The sequence below is a fragment of the Enhydra lutris genome, unplaced genomic scaffold (genome assembly GCF_002288905.1).
Source record: "Enhydra lutris kenyoni isolate GAN:26980312 unplaced genomic scaffold, ASM228890v2 scaffoldscaffold44, whole genome shotgun sequence".
NCBI lineage: Eukaryota > Metazoa > Chordata > Mammalia > Carnivora > Mustelidae > Enhydra > Enhydra lutris.
In genome coordinates, this window is record NW_019154128.1 from 14,917,125 (window position 1) to 14,935,260 (window position 18,136).

The 18,136-nt window shown below is 39.6% G+C and overlaps 1 protein-coding gene and 1 pseudogene across 1 annotated transcript in view; one reads left to right on the top strand and one right to left on the bottom strand.

The window, feature by feature from the left end:
* The first annotated feature begins 478 nt into the window (after positions 1 to 478).
* Positions 479 to 18,136, top strand: part of LOC111155902 (von Willebrand factor A domain containing 3B) — a 214,990-nt gene continuing 197,332 nt past the window's right edge. Inside the window, exons 1-3 of the mRNA XM_022516368.1 lie at positions 479 to 689; positions 13,031 to 13,125; positions 16,316 to 16,566. Of these exons, the coding sequence (XP_022372076.1) occupies positions 494 to 689; positions 13,031 to 13,125; positions 16,316 to 16,566 (542 nt within the window). The 5' untranslated portion in view covers positions 479 to 493. The remainder of the gene's footprint in view (positions 690 to 13,030; positions 13,126 to 16,315; positions 16,567 to 18,136) is intronic.
* Positions 6,806 to 8,147, bottom strand: LOC111155903 (annotated as a pseudogene).

The following is an 18,136-nucleotide window of genomic DNA, read 5'->3' on the forward strand; positions in this document are numbered from 1 at the left end:
GCAATTATAATTGGAGTACTGATTTATAATGAAGGTTCAGGAGAGAATGTTTATTTTCTAAAATGGAAGAGCTTTGCATTTTTCTGATTATAAAAGTCAATCCTCTTTCAGAAGTGTTTAAATAATGTAAACATTTAAACAATATAGAAAAAGCAAAAACCACATATATTCCCACCACACAGATAAAACTACTATAAACTGTTGGCAGTTACCTTTCTAGATGTTTTCCTCTGTGTATATATGGGGATGTATGGATAGATATTGAACTTTGCAGATATATTTTAGCAATATATGTGGGTATCTTCTTTGTCAGCAAATAAGCATCTATATTAAACATTTTTAACTGGTAGATTGAATTCCACTTAATGATTGTGCTGTAATTAATATTAAACCTATCCTTTGTTGATGTCAGATTGTTTCCAAGTCTTCAGCAAGTCTGATTTTGACAATTGCTCTTATGGGAGGTCTCTGTGACTTAGATCCTAATTCAGAGATGGAGCTCTCAGCCTCATCTTCCACCATCTCTGAGCAGCAGCTGCAGGGGCAAGAGAGACAAAGCAACACCAAAACAGACTTGGCCGGGCAGAGTCTCATCTCATCTGAGGAATGGCTTCAACTGCATGGGCTTAAGAGCAACAAATTGACCTTGAAACAGATTCTATCACAGATTGGATTCCCACATTGTGAAGGTAAAGTACTCATAAAGCAACGCTGGTTGGGAATCCCAACCAGCTTGCAATCCTTTAGCCTTTGAGGGGGCTGCATCAGTTCTGAAGTTCCCCCCCAAACCACAGGCCTCTGATCTTGTTTTGATCTCACATCCTTATCCATAAAAAATGTGCATGGACCCCCAATATGTGTTTGTTACATAGGTATATGATTGTCAGTCCACTTACTAAACATTGCTTATTTTCATTGCCTAAATATTGCTAATTTCATTCTTAGTCCTTTTTAAAGATGAAATAAAAAAGAAATAGAAGTTGTATGTATTTCAGCAGATATCTTCTTTATCTCTTGGGATGTGCGAACCCCTTTAGGAGGTTGTTGATTAAGACAATAGCTATGTGTGGTTTCAGGGAGAGTGTGCTATTTTACTGTTGTGGGCTGTCTTATGTGACAGGCTAGTTTTTCTGAACACGTTGCTTTGATATTTGGTCCTGAACTCCCAGTAGCGCCGCCGTCCAACAGGGAGTGTGGAAATGGGTGAGGGTGTGTTTTGTTTTTGTTTATATTTATTTTCTGATGACATACTGAGTTGAGTTGCTCCTGAAATATAGGGCCTGGGGACCAGGGATACAGAATGTCTTAGGAAGTGTGAGCCTTCCCAGAGTGCCCTGTCCAGCATGGCAGTAATACCCCACTTGAGGAGCACTCCTTCAATCAGGGCAGTTGCCATTACTTGGATTTTACTAATTCTGGATTAGCCAATTAATTAATGAATTAAGCACGTATTTATTGAGTGGCCAATAATACTGTGTTTCTGAGATTTTCACCAGTTCCCTTGGCAGCTTTGTTCCAGACTGGTGATAAGGAAGGCCTAGGGGAAGGGGGCCCATTTTAATGCAAGGCCTTGCTTTTCAGAGCTCAGGCTGTGTGTTCCCATTTATCCTTCCACAAGGGGTGATACAGCCCTCTATCTTCTAAATGCAGGGTCTGTGGGATTCCTTTGTAAGGAAACAAAGCAGTTTTTTTTTTTAAAGATTTTATTTATCTATTTGACTGACAGAAATCACAAGTAGACAGAGGCAGGCAGAGAGAGAGAGGGAAGCTGACTCCCTGCTGAGCAGAGAGCCCAATGCGGTGCTTGATCCCAGGACCCTGAGATCATGACCTGAGCTGAAGGCAGAGGCTTAACTCACTTAGCCCAGGTGCCCTGGAAATAAAGCAGTTTAATCTTGTATTTCAATTAACTATAATTCAGTCATTAATATTAGCAAAAATAGCAGTTCTTTATATTTTGTCAAGGATTTTTCAATCTAAGGTCATGGAAGATACTGCTCTATGATTTTATTTTCTTTTAATGCCCTTGCTAGGCTTTGGCAAAATAGCAGTTCTTTATATTTTGTCAAGGATTTTTCAATCTAAGGTCATGGAAGATACTGCTCTATGATTTTATTTTCTTTTAATGCCCTTGCTAGGCTTTGGCATTCAGGATTATCAGGATTATGCTGGCCTCATAAAGTGATTTGAAAGTATCCCCTCCTCCTGTATGTTCTTCTTCTTTTTTAATGTAGTGTTCATTGGTTCCTTATTTATGTATAACACCCAATACTCTTTACAACACGTGCCCTCCTTAATACCCATCACCAGCTTACCCCATCTCCCTACCCTTCTCCCCTCTAAAACCCTCAGTTTCCCAGAGTCCACAGTCTCTCATGGTTTGTCTCCCCCTCTGATTTCCCCTCCTTCAGTTTTTCCTTCCTTCTCCGATTGTCCTCTGTGCTATTCCTTATGTTCCACATATGAGTGAAACCATATGATAATTGCCTTTCTCTGCTTGACTTATTTCACTTAGCATAATCCCCTCCAGTTCCATCCATGTCAATGCAAATGGTAGATATTCATGCTTTCTGATGCCTGAGTAGTATTCCATTGTTTATATGGACCACATCATCTGTCAAAGGGCATCTTGGCTCCTTCCACAGTTTGGCTATTGTGCATGTGGGGTGCATGTGCCCCTTCTTTTCTCTACATCTGTATCTTTGGGCTAAATACCCAATAGTGCAATTGCTGGGTCATAAGGTAGCTCTATTTTTAACTCCTGGATGTTCTGATGGTGCTTTTATATGGGTGGTACTATTTCTTCTTTAAACGTTTGATGGAATACACCAGTGAAACTTATCTGAGCCTGGAGTTTTGTTTGTAGGAAAAGTTTGATGAGAAATTCTGTTCTGTAATCAGCATAGAGATCTTCTGTTTCATCATGCCAATTTTGAAAAGTTGTGTTTTTCAAGGAATTTGTCATTTTATCAATGTTTTCTAACATTGACAAAACATGTTTCGTAATATTCCCTTAACATTTTTTTAATGCCTGTAGAATCTAAAGGTGTTCCTTCTTTCATTTCAGATATAATTTGTGTTTTTTTCTTCACATCTTTCTTGATAAGTCTTGTTCAGGGTATATCATAACTCTTCAAAGAATCAGATTTTGGGTTTGTTGGTTTTTTTGTTTTCCCCTGTTCTTTGTTTTCTATTTCATTGCTAATTGCTTTGAACTTTATTATTTATTTTCTTCAACTTACTTTGAGTTTAATTTGCATTTCTTTTTCTAGCTTAAGGTGGAAACTTAGATAATTGATTTTTAAGCCTTTCTTCTCTTCTCATGTAGACATCTAAAATTCCTCTAAGCATTAGTTTAGCTGAATCCAAATCTTGATAGGTAATACTTTCATTGTTATTGAATTCAGAATATTTTTTTTCTCTTGTGACTTTTTCCCTCGATTCATTTTTGAAATGTTTAATTTGTAAATATTTTAGGATTTTAAAAGAATCCTTGTTACCTAATTTACTACTGTTTATGTCAGAAAACATAGCCTGTAACACTTTCATCTTTTGAAATGTGCTGAGATTTGTGTTATGTCCCAGCATGTATCTTGGTGCACATTTCATGCACACTTGAAAAGAATGTGTAATCTGCAGTTGTTAGATAGTATTTATAAATGTTCATTAGTCAAGATGGTTGGTTTTATTCTATTATAGATGTGCAGTGTCTTTAGAGATTTTTTTGCCTAGTGGCTTTGTCCATTTCTCCCTTTAGTTCTATCAGTTTTATTCATGTAGTTTGAAACTTTAAATACATACACATTTGGGATTGTCATATCTTTCTGATGAATTGACAAATTTTAATAATTTTTCAGTGTGCATCTCTATCTCATATAGTAGTTATTTGACATTTACTTTGATATTGATAAAACTCCTTCAGCTTTCTTTTGCTGTATTTGCATGTAGCGTATATGTTTTCAGTCTTTTACTTTCAAACTATCTGTAGTATCTCTTTGAGAAGTTCCTCTTTAATCCATTTTCATAGTCTGTCTTTTAATTGTAGTGTTTGGTTCTGTACATTTAATGTAATAATTGATGGAGTTAGATTTAGGTATGCCATTTTACTATTTGTCTTTTTCTTTCCTCTGTTTCTCATTTCCTGCCTTCTTTTGGGTAAATTGAATATTTTTAAACATTTCATTTCATCCCATTTAAATTTCAGTAGGCTTTTTAGGTATGCCTTTTTGCATTATGTTTTCAGTGGTTGCTCTCATGATTGAATCGTTGTCACCAGTCTGCTAAAAGTTAACTGTGTACTACATCATGTAAGATGTAAGAAACTTGCAGCAGTATAACTCCACTTAGCCCTATTCCTGTCCCTGGTATTATTGTTTTAATATATTTTATTTTTATATACATCATAAATCTCACAAGCCAATGTTATAATTACTGCTTTAAAAAGTCATTTGTCTTATAAAGAAACTGAGTGGGAAAAAATAGCATTTTACAATCCACATATTTACTATTGATGATATTCTTCCTTCCTGTAAGACTTGCAGTTCCATCTGCTGTTTGTTTCTAAAGAATTTCTTTTAAGCATTTCTTGTTGTGCATGTCCTATGAATGACGGACTTTCTTAGTTTTTGTTTATCTGATATTGCTTTGTTTTATTTCACCCTTTTTTTTTTTTTTTGGATGATTGATACTTCTTTCTTTTTCTTTTTCTTTTTTTTTTTTTGGATGATTGGTTGATACTTCTTTCTTTTTCTTTTTTCTTTTTTTTTTTTGGAGAGAGAGAGAGCGCGCCTGCGCCTGTGCATGTACATGCTCATGCGCATATGTGTGCAGTGCCAGGGCTTGGGGCAAAGGGAAAGGGAGAAGAAAATTCCAAGCAGGCTCCACCCAGTGCAGATCTCCATGCCAGCTTGATCCCACAACCTTGAGATGCATGACCTGAGCCAAAATCAAGAGTCAGACACCTAACCAGCTGAGTCACCCAGGTGACCCACTGGTTGATACTTCTTTTTTTTTTTTTTTTTTAAAGATTTTATTTTATTTATTTGATAGAGATGACAAGTAGGTGAAGAGGCAGGGAGAGAGAGTGAGAGGGAAGCAGGCTCCCTGCTGAGCAGAGAGCCCGACAGTGGGGGGACTAGATCCCAGGACCCTGGAATCATGACCTGAGCCGAAGGCAGCGGCTTAACCCACTGAGCCACCCAGGCACCCCCTGGTTGATACTTTTTATCCTGAAATCATGATAGCTTTACAGGAAGTTACAAAGATAATATAGACAGATCCCAAGTACCCTTCAGTGAGTTTCTCCTGATGGTTACATCTTATAAAGTTATAGTATAATATCAAATTCAGGAATTTGACATTGATTCACTGTATGTAAATAATTCTGCGTAATTTTCCACTTGTGTAGATTTGTGTAATCATCACCACAGTCAAGATGTACAACTGTTTATCATCACAAAGATCTCCCTTGTGCTACACCCTACCCACCAATATCCTTAACTCCTAGCAATCACAAGTCTGTTCTCTATCTCTGATTTTCTTATGTAGAGAATGTTTATATAAATGGAATCATGTAGTATGTGACCTTTTGAGATTGGCATTTTTTCATTTGGCATTATTTCTTTGAGGTTCATCCAAGTTGTTGCATCTAGCAATGGTTTCTTTCTTTATATTGCTGTAGTATTCCAGAATATGGATGTACCACTGTTTGTTTAGCCAGTTACCACTAAAGGGTAGTTTCCAGTTTGGGGCCATTACAAATAAATCTGCTATGAGCAGTTTACAGGTTTTTGTGTGACCATAAGTTTTCATTTCTCTGGGATAAATGCCCAGGAATATAATTGCTACATGGTAAGTGTGTGTTTATTTTTTGTTTTGTTAAGTTTTATTTTGTCTTGTTAAGAAACTGCTAAACTTTTCCAGGGTAGCTCTATTATTCATTTCAGTAATAATAAGAGAGAAACAGTTTCTCCACTTCATCACCAGCATTTAATATTGTCACCATTTATAAATTTTAGCTGTTTTAATAGTTGTGTAGTGATACTTTGTTGTGGTTTTGTCTGTTTCCCTATTGTTTAGTTTTGTTGAACATCTTTTCATGTGCTTATTTGCTCTATATTATCTTTAGCAAAATGAATATTTCTTCATGTCTTCTGATCATTTTCTAATTAAATTTTTTCAGTGTTGAGTTTTGAGAGCTCATTATATATTCTAGATATGAGTCCTTTGTCACACATGTGGCTTGCAGATATATTTTCCTAGTCTAGCTTATCTTTTCATTCTCTGAAGAGAGTTTCTCAGAGCAAAAGTTTTAAATTTTGGTGACTGACTTGATTTATTGATTTTTTTCTTAATATAGAGCTTACTAATTCTCAAAGACTTTCTTCTATATTTTTACTGAAAGTTTTACAGTTTTACATCTTGTATTTAGCCCATGATCAGTTTGAGTTACTTTCGTTATAAGTTTCATTTTTGGACTGTGGATATCCAGTTGCTCCAGCACCTTTATTTAAAATCAAAATCAAAAGGTTTTTGCACAGTGAAGGAAACCATCAACAAAAAGACATTCACTTAATGGGAGAAGGTATTTGCAAATAATATACCTGATAAGGGCCTAATATCTGAAGTATATAAAGAGCTTATGCAACTCAACACAAAAAAACCCCAAACAACCTAGTTTTTTTTTTTTTTTTTTTTTTCCCTGCCGCATGAGATTATTTTATTAAAAAACTCAAAGGAGCAGAGCGTGGAGCAGTGTTTTTGTATCCCAGGCCTGGATCTGTGTGCATATATCCTCCATGATCCCTCACACCTGGGTTAGCTGAGAATCCGGCGGTGGTTCCATCAGAAGGGCCCAGGCCACGAGCTGGGGAGGGAGCCTGGTGGCTTGGACCTGGGCACAGAGGGAGGTGCAGGGTGGCTCGTACCCATATTGGAAGACACAACCATCACGATGCCGCTTTGGAGGGTCCCAAACAGGGCTGGACTCCAGGGCTCCCGGGGTGCTTTTTGTCCTTGGAGAGTACTCCCAGTTCTTGGGGGGCAACCCTTGCTCCTTGAATTCCAGGCTAAGTTTCTGGGCCCTAGTCACAATGGCCTGATGTGGACTGGGGGACATAGCCAAGGGATGACAGAGTTGGGTTCAGCTCAGGAGTGGGGAACTGGGAACATGGCTAGGGTGTGGGGAGCCATGGGGCAAGAGGCCAGGGGCTGAACAGATGGCTGGTACAGCCTGGGCGCTGCCCTTTTGCACTGGGTCTGAAGCAGCCAAGGGCAGGGAAGGCAGAAGGCTGATGCTGGCGCCGCTTTCCTCCGAGGACACGTGACTGGATAAAGCTGGAGTTCCTGAGGAAGTAGGCGAGGAAGGAGAAATGAGGGTCAGCGATAGGTTCTGCAAACCTGAGTCTGGTGGAGGCAGCTCAGGGCCTGGGCGCAGAGAGCTCAGAACTCCCTGGTCATTGTCAGAGATGTGTGGCCATGAGCTGAGGACAGTGTACACAGCTTCTCCCGTGGCCCTATGGCAGGAGGAGGTTCGGTGGGTGAGGGGGGGTGCTGTGCAAGGACCTGCCAGCTTCAGACAGCTCTCAGCCAGATGCACTAGCGCCCCCCATGCTCCTGGTCCTCTTGCACTTCATCCAGAAGTTGGGACAGTGAAAGTCCTGCACTGGGGGGGGGATGGACTCTGAAAGGTGCTCCTCTAGACAGTCAAAGAGCTTTTTCTGCACATGCGGGTCCTGGTTGCAACCAATCACCCGTTCCCGGCGCTGGTCTGCAGGCAGCAGGCTGAAGCGATCCACCTGGAGGTAGAACTCTGCGGGTGCGCCACCTTCGGCGACTTGGACGCGGACCCCACAGTCCTGCAGCAGCAGCAGCCGGCCTTCTGTCCCTCGGAAGCCGAACTCTTTCTCCTCCCAGTCCGAGGCGTTCAGGGCCTCCCACGTCACTAGGCACCAGACACTGTGGGTCCCGTCAGACACAAGGGGCGCCGCTGCGACGTCCGAGGGGTCAGAGGCGTGGGACGGGCCCGGAGCCTCGGCCTCCTGTAACACCTAGAGCAACTGCCCCGCCTGTGAACTTGAGAGTGCATCTGACCCCAGGACCAGGTCTCGAATCCAAGGCGGCGGGACCAAACTCCCCAAGCCTGCCATTTCCGCAGCAGCCCCTACGAGAAGCCGCCTGGCGTTCAGGCCCTTTGTTGAGATTACCATGCCACCGGGAAGGATGGAGAGGGAGGGATCTGGGGCTTGAGGCTGCGGTCAAGAGTGGTCAAGCGAGTTGGCTCAAAACACTTCAACACCTTGTGAACCCGCGGAGCTCAGCAAATATTTATCGCTTTTTCCTCTTCTAAAACGTGCCGTCATCTAACGTTATAAGGCCAATGGAAATAATAATACACAGACAACAGTCAATAAATATCACTTCCCTCACCCTCCCCTTGGATTGGCCAAACCCCTCCCCCAGACATTTTCCCAAAGAGGACATCCAGATGGCTAACAGACCCATGAAAAGTTGCTTAACATCACTTACTGTCAGGGAAATGCAAATCAAAAAACTAAATGAGATATCACCTCATACCTGTCAGGATGGCTAAAAATAAAAAATACAAGAAATAATAAGTATTGGTGAAGATGTACAGAAAAAGGAATCCTTGGTGGGAATGTAAACTGGTGCAGCCACTGTGGAAAATAGTGTAGAGGTTCCTCAAAAAATTAAAATAGAAATAACCATATGATCCAGTAATTCCACTATGGGGTATTTACTCAAAGAAAAGGAGAACACCAACTTGAAAAGATTTTCATGCCTATGTTTATTACAGCATTATTTATAATAGCCAAGATATAGAAGCAACCTAAGTGTCCGTAGTTAGACTAATGGATTAGGAAGATGTGGTATATACATACAATGGACTATTATGGCTCCATAAAAAGGATGAGATCTTACCATTTGCAACAATAAGGATAGACCTAGAAGGTGTTATGATAAGTAAGATAAATCAGACTGAGAAGGATAAATACTATGTGATTTTATTCATGTGGAATCTAAAAAACAAAACAAATGAGAAAGCAAACAAAAAGCAGAGTCAGACCTATGCAGGGGACCTATGTTGGTTGCCAGAGTTGGGGTGGAGTGGAGGACATAGGATTCCAGTTATGGAATGAATAAGTCAGAGGAGTAAAAAGCATAGCAAAGGGAATATAGCCAATGATATTGAAGTAGCGTTGTATAGTGACATGTTGTCTAGTGACATAGCTACACTTACAGGGAGCATATATTGTTTTGAGAAGTTGAGTCACTATGTTGTGTACCTGAAACAAATGTAACATTGTATGTCAGCTGTATGAAAATTAAAAAATGAAATAATAAAAGACTGTCCTTGTTTTGAATTGCTTTTGCATCTTTGTTAAAAATTAGGTGGTTGTACTTGTATGGGGCTATTTCTGGGTTCTCTATTTTGTTTTATTTCTGTGTGTGTCTGTTTCTACTAATACCATATAGTCTAGATTACTGTAACTGTGTAATGTCTTGAAATAGGCAGACTGATTACTCTACTTTAATCTTTTTCAAAATTGTTTTAGGTATGGGGCGCCTGAGTGGCTCAGTGGGTTAGGCCTCTACCTTTGGCTCAGGTCATGATCTCAGGGTCCTGGGATCAAGTCCCGCATTGGGGTCTCTGCTCCACAGGAAGCCTCCTTCCTCCTCCTCTCTCTCTCTGCCTGCCTCTCTGCCTACTTGTGATCTCTCTCTGTCAAATAAATAAATAAATATATATATATTTTTAAAAAATTGTTTTAGGTATAGTTTCTTCGTCTTTTCATATAAATTTTAGAATAACCATGTCTGTGTCTACAAAAATATTGCTGGGATTTTGATTGAAATTGCATTAAACCTGTATATCAATTTAAGTAGAATTGACATATTTACTATGTTGAGCCTTCCATCCATAAATATTGAATACTTTCCATCTATTTACATCTCTGATTTATCTGCTGTTGTAATTTTCAATATACAAGTCTTGCACATGTTTTGTATTTTGTTTTTCTAAGCAATTGCTTAATGCTTTTGTTTTTAATTTCGGTTTCCACATGTTCATTGCTAGTATATAGAAATATGGCTAATTTTTTTAGGTTGAGCTTCTATCCTCTGACCTTATTGAGCTCATTTACTTGTTCTAAGAATTTTTTGTTGTTCTTGATTTCTTGGGATTTCTAGTAGACCATCATGTCTTCTCCAGATAGGGAAAGTTTTCATTCTTCCTTTGTGATCTGTATGCCTTGTATTTCTTTGTCTTACCATGTGCTGGCTAGAACTTTCAGTACTATGTTGAACAGCTGTAGTGAGAGTGGACATCTTTACCCCATATCAGATCTTTGGGGAAACTTTCAATCTCTTACCACTAAGTATAATATTAGCTGTAAGTTTTTTATAGAATTAAAAAAATCAAGTTGAGGAAGGTCTCTCATATTCCTAATATGCTGAGAATTTTTACCATGAATTGGTATTGAATTTTTCTGTGTCAGTTGAAAGGATCATGTGATTTTTTTCTTCCCTAGCCTTTTAATTTGGTTGATTATATCGATTGGTTTTTGGATATTGAGCCAATATAGCTAATCATTTTTGCATATGTAATCATGAAGGATATTAGTTTTCTCTTTTTTTAAATACTGCCTTAGTCTGGTTTGGTATCAGGGTAATATTGGCTTCATAGAACGAGTTGGGAAATGTTCCCTTGTCTTCTGTTTTCTGGAAAATGCTATGTAGAATTTTAATTATTTCTTATATGTTTAGTAGAGTTCTCCAGAGAACTTCTCTATGCCTGGGGATTTCTGTTTGAGAAGTTTTTAATTATAAATTCATTTCCTTATTAGGTATGCTCTATTTCATATTAAGAATGTTGTGGTAGTTTGTGTTTTTTTTGTGGAATTCATTCATTTCATCTAAGTTGTCTACTATATGTGTGTGGAGTTCATTATAGTATTCCATTATTCTTTTGATGTCTGAGAGATCTTTTTTTTTTTTCTGTTTTATTCCTGATACCAGTAACTCATGTCTTCTTTTCTTTTGTCAATTTTATTAATCTTATTAACATACCAGCTTTTTATTTAATCGGTTTTCTTTATTGCTTTTCTGTGTTCAGTTTTCCTGATTTCTGCTTTGGTGTTTATCATATATTTCCTTCTGCTTTGGATTTGTTTTGCTATTTTTTTACTTTTTTCATATGGGAACTTAGATTATTGATTTGAGACTTTTCATTTCTTCTTATATAAGCATTTAGTGCTATAAATTTCCCTCTTGGCAGTGCTTAAACTGTGTTCTTCACATTTTTTATAGGCTGTATTATCTTTTTCATTCAGTTTAAAGTATTTTTTAAAATTTCTGTGGTACTTCCTCTTTGACCCATGGATTTTTCAGAAGCATGTTATTTAGTCTCCAAGAATTTAGACATTTTCTTGTTATCTTTTTGTTACTGATTTGTAGTTTGTTTTCGTTGTGGAGAGAACATACTCTGTTTGGTTTTAGTTCTTTTAAATTTTTTTTTTTAATAGCCATGGATATGATTGGTCTTGGTATATATTCTGTGCTTGTAAAAGAATGTGTATTCTTCTGTTGTTGTGTATATTTTTCTATAAATGTCAATTAAATCTTGTTTGTTGATGGTGTTGTTGAGTATCCTTGATGATTTTTTGTCTAGCTATTCTGTCAGCTGTTGAGAGAGCAGTATTGAAATCTCCAATTATAATTGTGCGCTTGTTTTTTTTCCTTTCAGTCCCATCAGTTTTTGCTTAAGATATTTGCAATCTTTTGTTTGGTGATACACTTTTAGGATTGCTATGTCTTCCTGGTGGGTTGACACTTGAATTTATATAATGTTCTGCTCTGTCCCTAGTAATATTCTTTGCTCTTTAGTTTACTTTTCTGATATTAATATAGTCAATCTGCTTTCATTTTATTTCATACTTAAATGACATCTTTTTTCATTCTTATGCTTTTAGCTTATATATGTCTTCATGTTTGAGACAAGTTTCTTGAAGTACCCTATTGTTGGGTCAATATTTATTTATTTTAAAAAGATTTTATTTATTTATTTGAGAGAGAGAGAGAGCATGAGAGGGAGGAGGGTGAGAGGGAGAAGTAGACTCCCTGCTGGGCAGGGAGCCTGATGTGGGATTCGATCCTGGAACTCTAGGATCATGATCTGAGCCAAAGGCAGTCACTCAACCACCTGAGCCACCCAGGCGCCATGGGTCATTATTTTAAATCCTCTTTGCAAATCACTAGTTTTTTCTGTCTTTCTAAATTTATTTATTGAGTTTTAATTTTAATTCCAGTACAGTGTTGTATTAGTTTTAGGTGTACAATATAGTGATTTGACAATTCCTTACATCACCTGGTGTTCATCGTGACAAGTTCACTCCTTAATCCCCATCACCTGTTTCACCCATTCCCCTACCCACCTACCCTCTGATAATCACCAGTTTGTTCTCTATGGTTAAGAGTCTTTCCTCCCCCCCCCCTCGATTTTTTTTGCTCGTTTGTTTTTTAAATTCTTCATATGAGTGAAATCGTATGGCATTCAGCCATAAAAAAGAATGAAATCTTGCCATTTGCAATGATGGAACTAGAGAGTATAATGTTAAGTGAAATAAGTCAGAGAAAGCCAATCACGATCTTTTTATTCTTGTACTCAGGCCATTTACATTTAATGTAATTATTAATTTGTTAAGGCTTAGACTGTGTATTGCCTTTTTGACCTTTGCCTTAATCATCATGGACAAAAGAACCGGAAGACCAAGAAACAAACCTTGTTTTTCCTCCCCATGCATTCATGCATTAAAGGATTATGCATTTCATAAATAGTTTATATCATAACACCTAGAAACATTTCATTATTTAGGACAGAATACCAAGTATCATGGATTTTTGCTGTCACTGGAGATATAATTCAAATGGTATCAGAGAAGAAAATTATGAAATAAAAATAAGAAATGTTGATGACGTATCATTTTGACTACTTTTCTTTATAAAAATGCAGATTATGTGACTTCTCTGGGGAGACCTGTGGCTTCCCGATATGCTGATGGCCTGTTTCCACAGTTCTACAGACCAGAAGATGGCAGGGTATACAACGTAAGTCACAGTTCTTTTGATGGACAGGCCCTATGACATGCTTCTAGGTCTGGGAATGGTCTATGTGGAGAGGCACACACTGCTTCCTATCGATGCAGTGGAGCAAGGCCTTAGCAGGGCTGGAGGCTTTCTTTTTTTTTTTTTTTTCATTTTTTAAAATTTATTTTCAGTGTAACAGTATTCATTGTTTTTGCACCACACCCAGTGCTCCATGCAATCTGTGCCCTCTCCAATACCCACCACCTGGTTCCCCCAACCTCCCACCCCCTGCACCTTCAAAACCCTCAGATTGTTTTTCAGAGTCCATAGTCTCTCATGGTTCACCTCCCCTTCCAATTTCCCTCAACTTCCTTCTCCTTTCCATCTCTCCTTGTCCTCCATGCTATTTGTTATGCTCCACAAATCAGTGAAACCATATGATAGTTGACTCTCTCTGCTTGACTTCTTTCACTCAGCATAATCTCTTCCAGTCCCGTCCATGTTGCTACAAAAGTTGGGTATTCATCCTTTCTGATGGAGGCATAATACTCCATAGTGTATATGGAACACATCTTCCTTATCCATTCGTCCGTTGAAGAGCATCTTGGTTCTTTCCACAGTTTGGCGACCGTGGCCATTGCTGCTATAAACATTGGGGTACAGATGGCCCTTCTTTTCACTACATCTGTATCTTTGGGGTAAATACCCAGTAGTGCAATTGCAGGGTCCTAGGGAAGCTCTATTTTTAATTTCTTGAGGAATCTCCACACTGTTCTCCAAAGTGGCTGCACCAACTTGCATTCCCACCAACAGTGCAAGAGGGTTCCCCTTTCTCCACATCCCCTCCAACACATGTTGTTTCCTGTCTTGGCTGGAGGGCTGGCTGGAGGCTTTCTTGTGACAGCATGAGAGTGCTGAAAGTTACAGCTTAGGACCTGGGAAGGGAAGCACTTGACCTGTTAGATGAGTGCATGAAGCTGTTGACCAGAAAGTAAAAACCTTTGCATATCAGTACTTTGTTTTGCCTTGAAAATAAGGAAGAAAGAGTAGTGTGACTGAGGTTAGCAGACAGGCAAGGGCAGCTGCTGACCTGACAAATGTACTGGGAATAGAGGGCCACTTTTGCAGGTAGTCGTGGACAGAGCAAAAGGCACCTATTCCTGGAGTCCTGCATTCCAGCAATGCAACATGTGACTTATGTACCCCCGTAACGTGTCCGGCCTTGTGCACACCCTGGCCCACCACAGGCAGCTCACAGAGACGCTTGTCCCATCACGTCACTTTATGGATATTTCTTCATGTCAGTGCACGTCTGTGTACCTCCTGGACTGTTACTTCTTCTTCTTCTTTTTTTTTTTTTAAGATTTATTTATTTATTTGACAGAGAGAGAAATCACAAGTAGGCAGAAGTAGGCAGAGAGGCAGGCAGAGAGGGAGAAGCAGGCTCCCTGCTGGGCAGAGAGCCCAATGTGGGGCTCGATCCCAGGACCCTGGGATCATGACCTGAGCCGAAGGCGGAGGCTTAACCCACTGAGCCACCTAGGCGCCCCTTTTTTTTTAAGATTTTATTTATTTATTTGACAGAGAGAAAGACACAGCGAGAGAGGGAACACAAGCAGGGGGAGTGTGAGAGGGAGAAGCAGGCTTCCCACTGAGCTGGGAGCCTGATGCAGGGCTCAATTCCAAGACCCTGGGATCATGACCTGAGCCGAAGGCAGACATTTAATGACTGAGCCACCCAGGTGCCTCTGTTATTTCTTAATGTTTAAAAAGTTCAGGGGTACCTGGTTGGGTCAGTTGGTAGAACATGTGACTCGTCATCTCAGGATTCTAAGTTCAAGCCCTACGTTGGGTATAGAAATGACTTAAAAATTCAAATCTTAAAAAAAAAAAGTTTGAATTACTTTTTGAACCTAGCCTGGTTCTAAGCAATAATATCTATAGAATCTTGAGTTTGGTGTGCTGTATATATTTTTTACCTGAACTACGTGGAAATCAGTACAGAACTATTGAAAACACCCATCTTTGCTGTCTGACCACCTCCACAGCCCCTGTGACTTGGTCCCACACTTGTTTCTGTACTGTTGTAGAAAGTTTAATAAGTGCTGTGGATACTGGCAAGAGATTTAGAAATTTTGCCTTTAGCAGCCATGACAAGCAACAGGAGGTGGTGCCGGAGCTTGAGGAATAAGCTGAAGGGAGGCAGGGGATAGAGAAGGAAAGCAGTTTAAGGCAGAGGGAATGGCCCGAACCAAGGCATGAAAATGTGGAGTTACGTGGTGTGTTCAGAAAACACAGTTTCCTTAACAGTTTAGGTATTTAGGGGGGTATTCTGAGGGTTGCTAAAGTAAGAAATAAGTACCAGATCTTCCAAACTTCGATTCTTCACAGAAGAGGGCACATTTTTTTTCTTATTCCTTTTCTATATCTCCTGCCTCCCTACTCCCTGCACAGTTGTGCTAGATCTGTGTGACTGATGGTTTATTTGTGTATATGAGAAACTGCCTGCAAGCCTCTGTCACCTTTCAGTGGCAGCCTCTAGAGGTACTGGTGGCAGCTGTGAGTGCTGAAGTGATCCAGGTCCGGGGGAGCTTGGCCTGAGAGACAAGAGGATACAGGGCACAGGTTGGGAGCAGGAGGGTGAGTCATGGGGGTGGCATCCCTTAGAGGAAGCCAGGAAGATGTGCTGGCATGTCTAGAAGCATTTTCAGAAATATTTTTGGCATGCTGTCCTTAGGAAAACTTTAGTGAGACTTTATTTTTTCCCCCATCTGCCTTTGCTGATCTCTCTTTTCTTCTGCCTAATTCCTTGGAAGTTCTTTTCTTCTACCTAATTCCTTAAAATGTCCCCTGGACATTTGCTGGTGAAGATAATTCTATAATTATAAAGATAAAATATTATTTAGAAAGACCTTTTTTTTTCTTTAAGATTACTATATTTTGAATAGATCACATCATCATCATTTCTTCTGTGGGGAATCATCCAAAGGGTTTCTTAGTTGAAAGATTGGAACAATTCCTCATGGATTATGTGGGGTTTAGACGATCATCTACAACATTGTTATTAATGCTCAGTTCTTGATGGCAGAGGCCATGAGTCAGTGGGCCCGGTTGTTCCTGGCTGCATGATAGTTCAGATGACGTATGTTGGTGTGTTTTTGTTCCTGTTTCTTTTTTTTTTTTCTTTTTTTCTGCTTTGATTTTCATTAAGTTGACAGCTAAATCAGAACTGATCTATCAGTTTGTGGAACATTTAACACAAGCTGTGGAGAGTTACAAGCAGCGGATGGACTGGCTCACCAGCAGAAGCCGGCAGATTTTTGGCGTCATCTTGGAACAGTGCATCACCATAGTGCTGGATCTGGGCGGCATGCTGGAGGAGGAGCTTAATCTGTGCCAAGATGCTTTAACAATGGTCCTCCAGGAGCAGGTGGCTCACATAGCCAAGTTTAATATCATACGGTGAGTTCCCACTGGAAGGGGATATGTCAGTGAAACTTCGTAAGGAGTTTTCATGTGTTTGAAGCTAAGTAACACATCCTTGGGGAGGGAGGAGGTATTATCTTGTCATTTCCTAGAATGTATAATTCCAGCAGAAGATCCACAGTGAAAACTTGTATCTGCTTTGCTTAGTTTTCAAATTGGAAGAGATTTAGAAACATACTTTTCTTCAGTGCATGGCAAGATCAAAATATGAGAATAGGAATTACACTGGATGTATACTTAAGACCACAGAAATCTCTTTGGTCTTTTTAGATTTTAGCCTGAATAATGAATTCAGCCTTATCACAGATATCTCTGTTTTTCTTGTGATTCCCTGTAAGTTGACCCCCTTAATAGAACAGCAGGTGGCCGGCTTTATAGAATTTCCCCTATTTCAGAGTCTTCACAGTCAGTTACTGTGGATTCTTGGATTCAAGAGAATTTAGGCTCTAAGGCCAACTTTTCACATGGAACAGTGGCCGAACCTCCCTGACAGGAAAAATCTGGATGAAGGGGACATCTGCCTACTTGAGTTTTTCTTTTGAAGAAAATATTTTCAGCTAAACAGATGACATCTTTGGGGATGTTGCCTAATTGTGTTCTGGCCCAGATTTCTATTTCTGTTGCAGATCTATTACTGAAGGAATCAAGTCTTAAGTCTGCAATGCTTTAGCTTTCTTGGAAATCTATGCTGTAGCATTTAGGCCACTCCGCCAGATTTCTACCCAGAGGGGCCACATAGAGGTGACACAGGTGTGAGGCAGCCTCTGTCTCAGGGTGGTTTATGAGGGACAGCTCAGGCTGGTTCATTAGTCCATGATCCATATAATTCTTATAATTATGTATGCATATGTTGCTTATATAATTTGTTCAACTATAAACACAGAGATAAATAGATTCAAATGACTCTTCTTTCTTGGGGGGATTCCATCACTGATTTCTAAGTCCCAACTACATGGTTTGATCAAACATTCCCAGGATTTAAAAACTAAAGTTTGGGGATGCCTGGGTGGCTCAGTTGGTTAAGCAGCTGCCTTCAGCTCGGGTCATGATCCCGGTATCCTGGGATTGAGTCCCACATCGGGCTCCTTGCTTGGCAGGGAGCCTGCTTCTCCCTCTGCCTCTGCCTGCCACTCTGTCTGCCTGTGCTCACTCTCGTTCCTCTCTCTCTGACAAATAAATAAATAAAATCTTAAAAAAAAAACCAAACAACTTTAAAAACTAAAGTTTGGCCAAACCCAATACTGTTTTGTTTTTTTGTTTTTTTTAAAGATTTTATTTATTTATTTGACAGAGATCACAAGTAGGCAGAGAGGCAGGCAGAGAGAGGAAGGGAAGCAGGTTCCCTGCTGAGCAGAGAGCCCGATGCGGGGCTCGATCCCAGGACCCTGGGATCATGACCTGAGCCGAAAGCAGAGGCTTTAACCCACTGAGCCACCCAGGTGCCCCTCAATACTGTTTTTGATCTGGAAGGGGTAACTGATGGGAATTCGGAACAATGAAAACAGTGTCTTAAAAGATTAGAAATAAAATTTTAGAGTAATAAAAT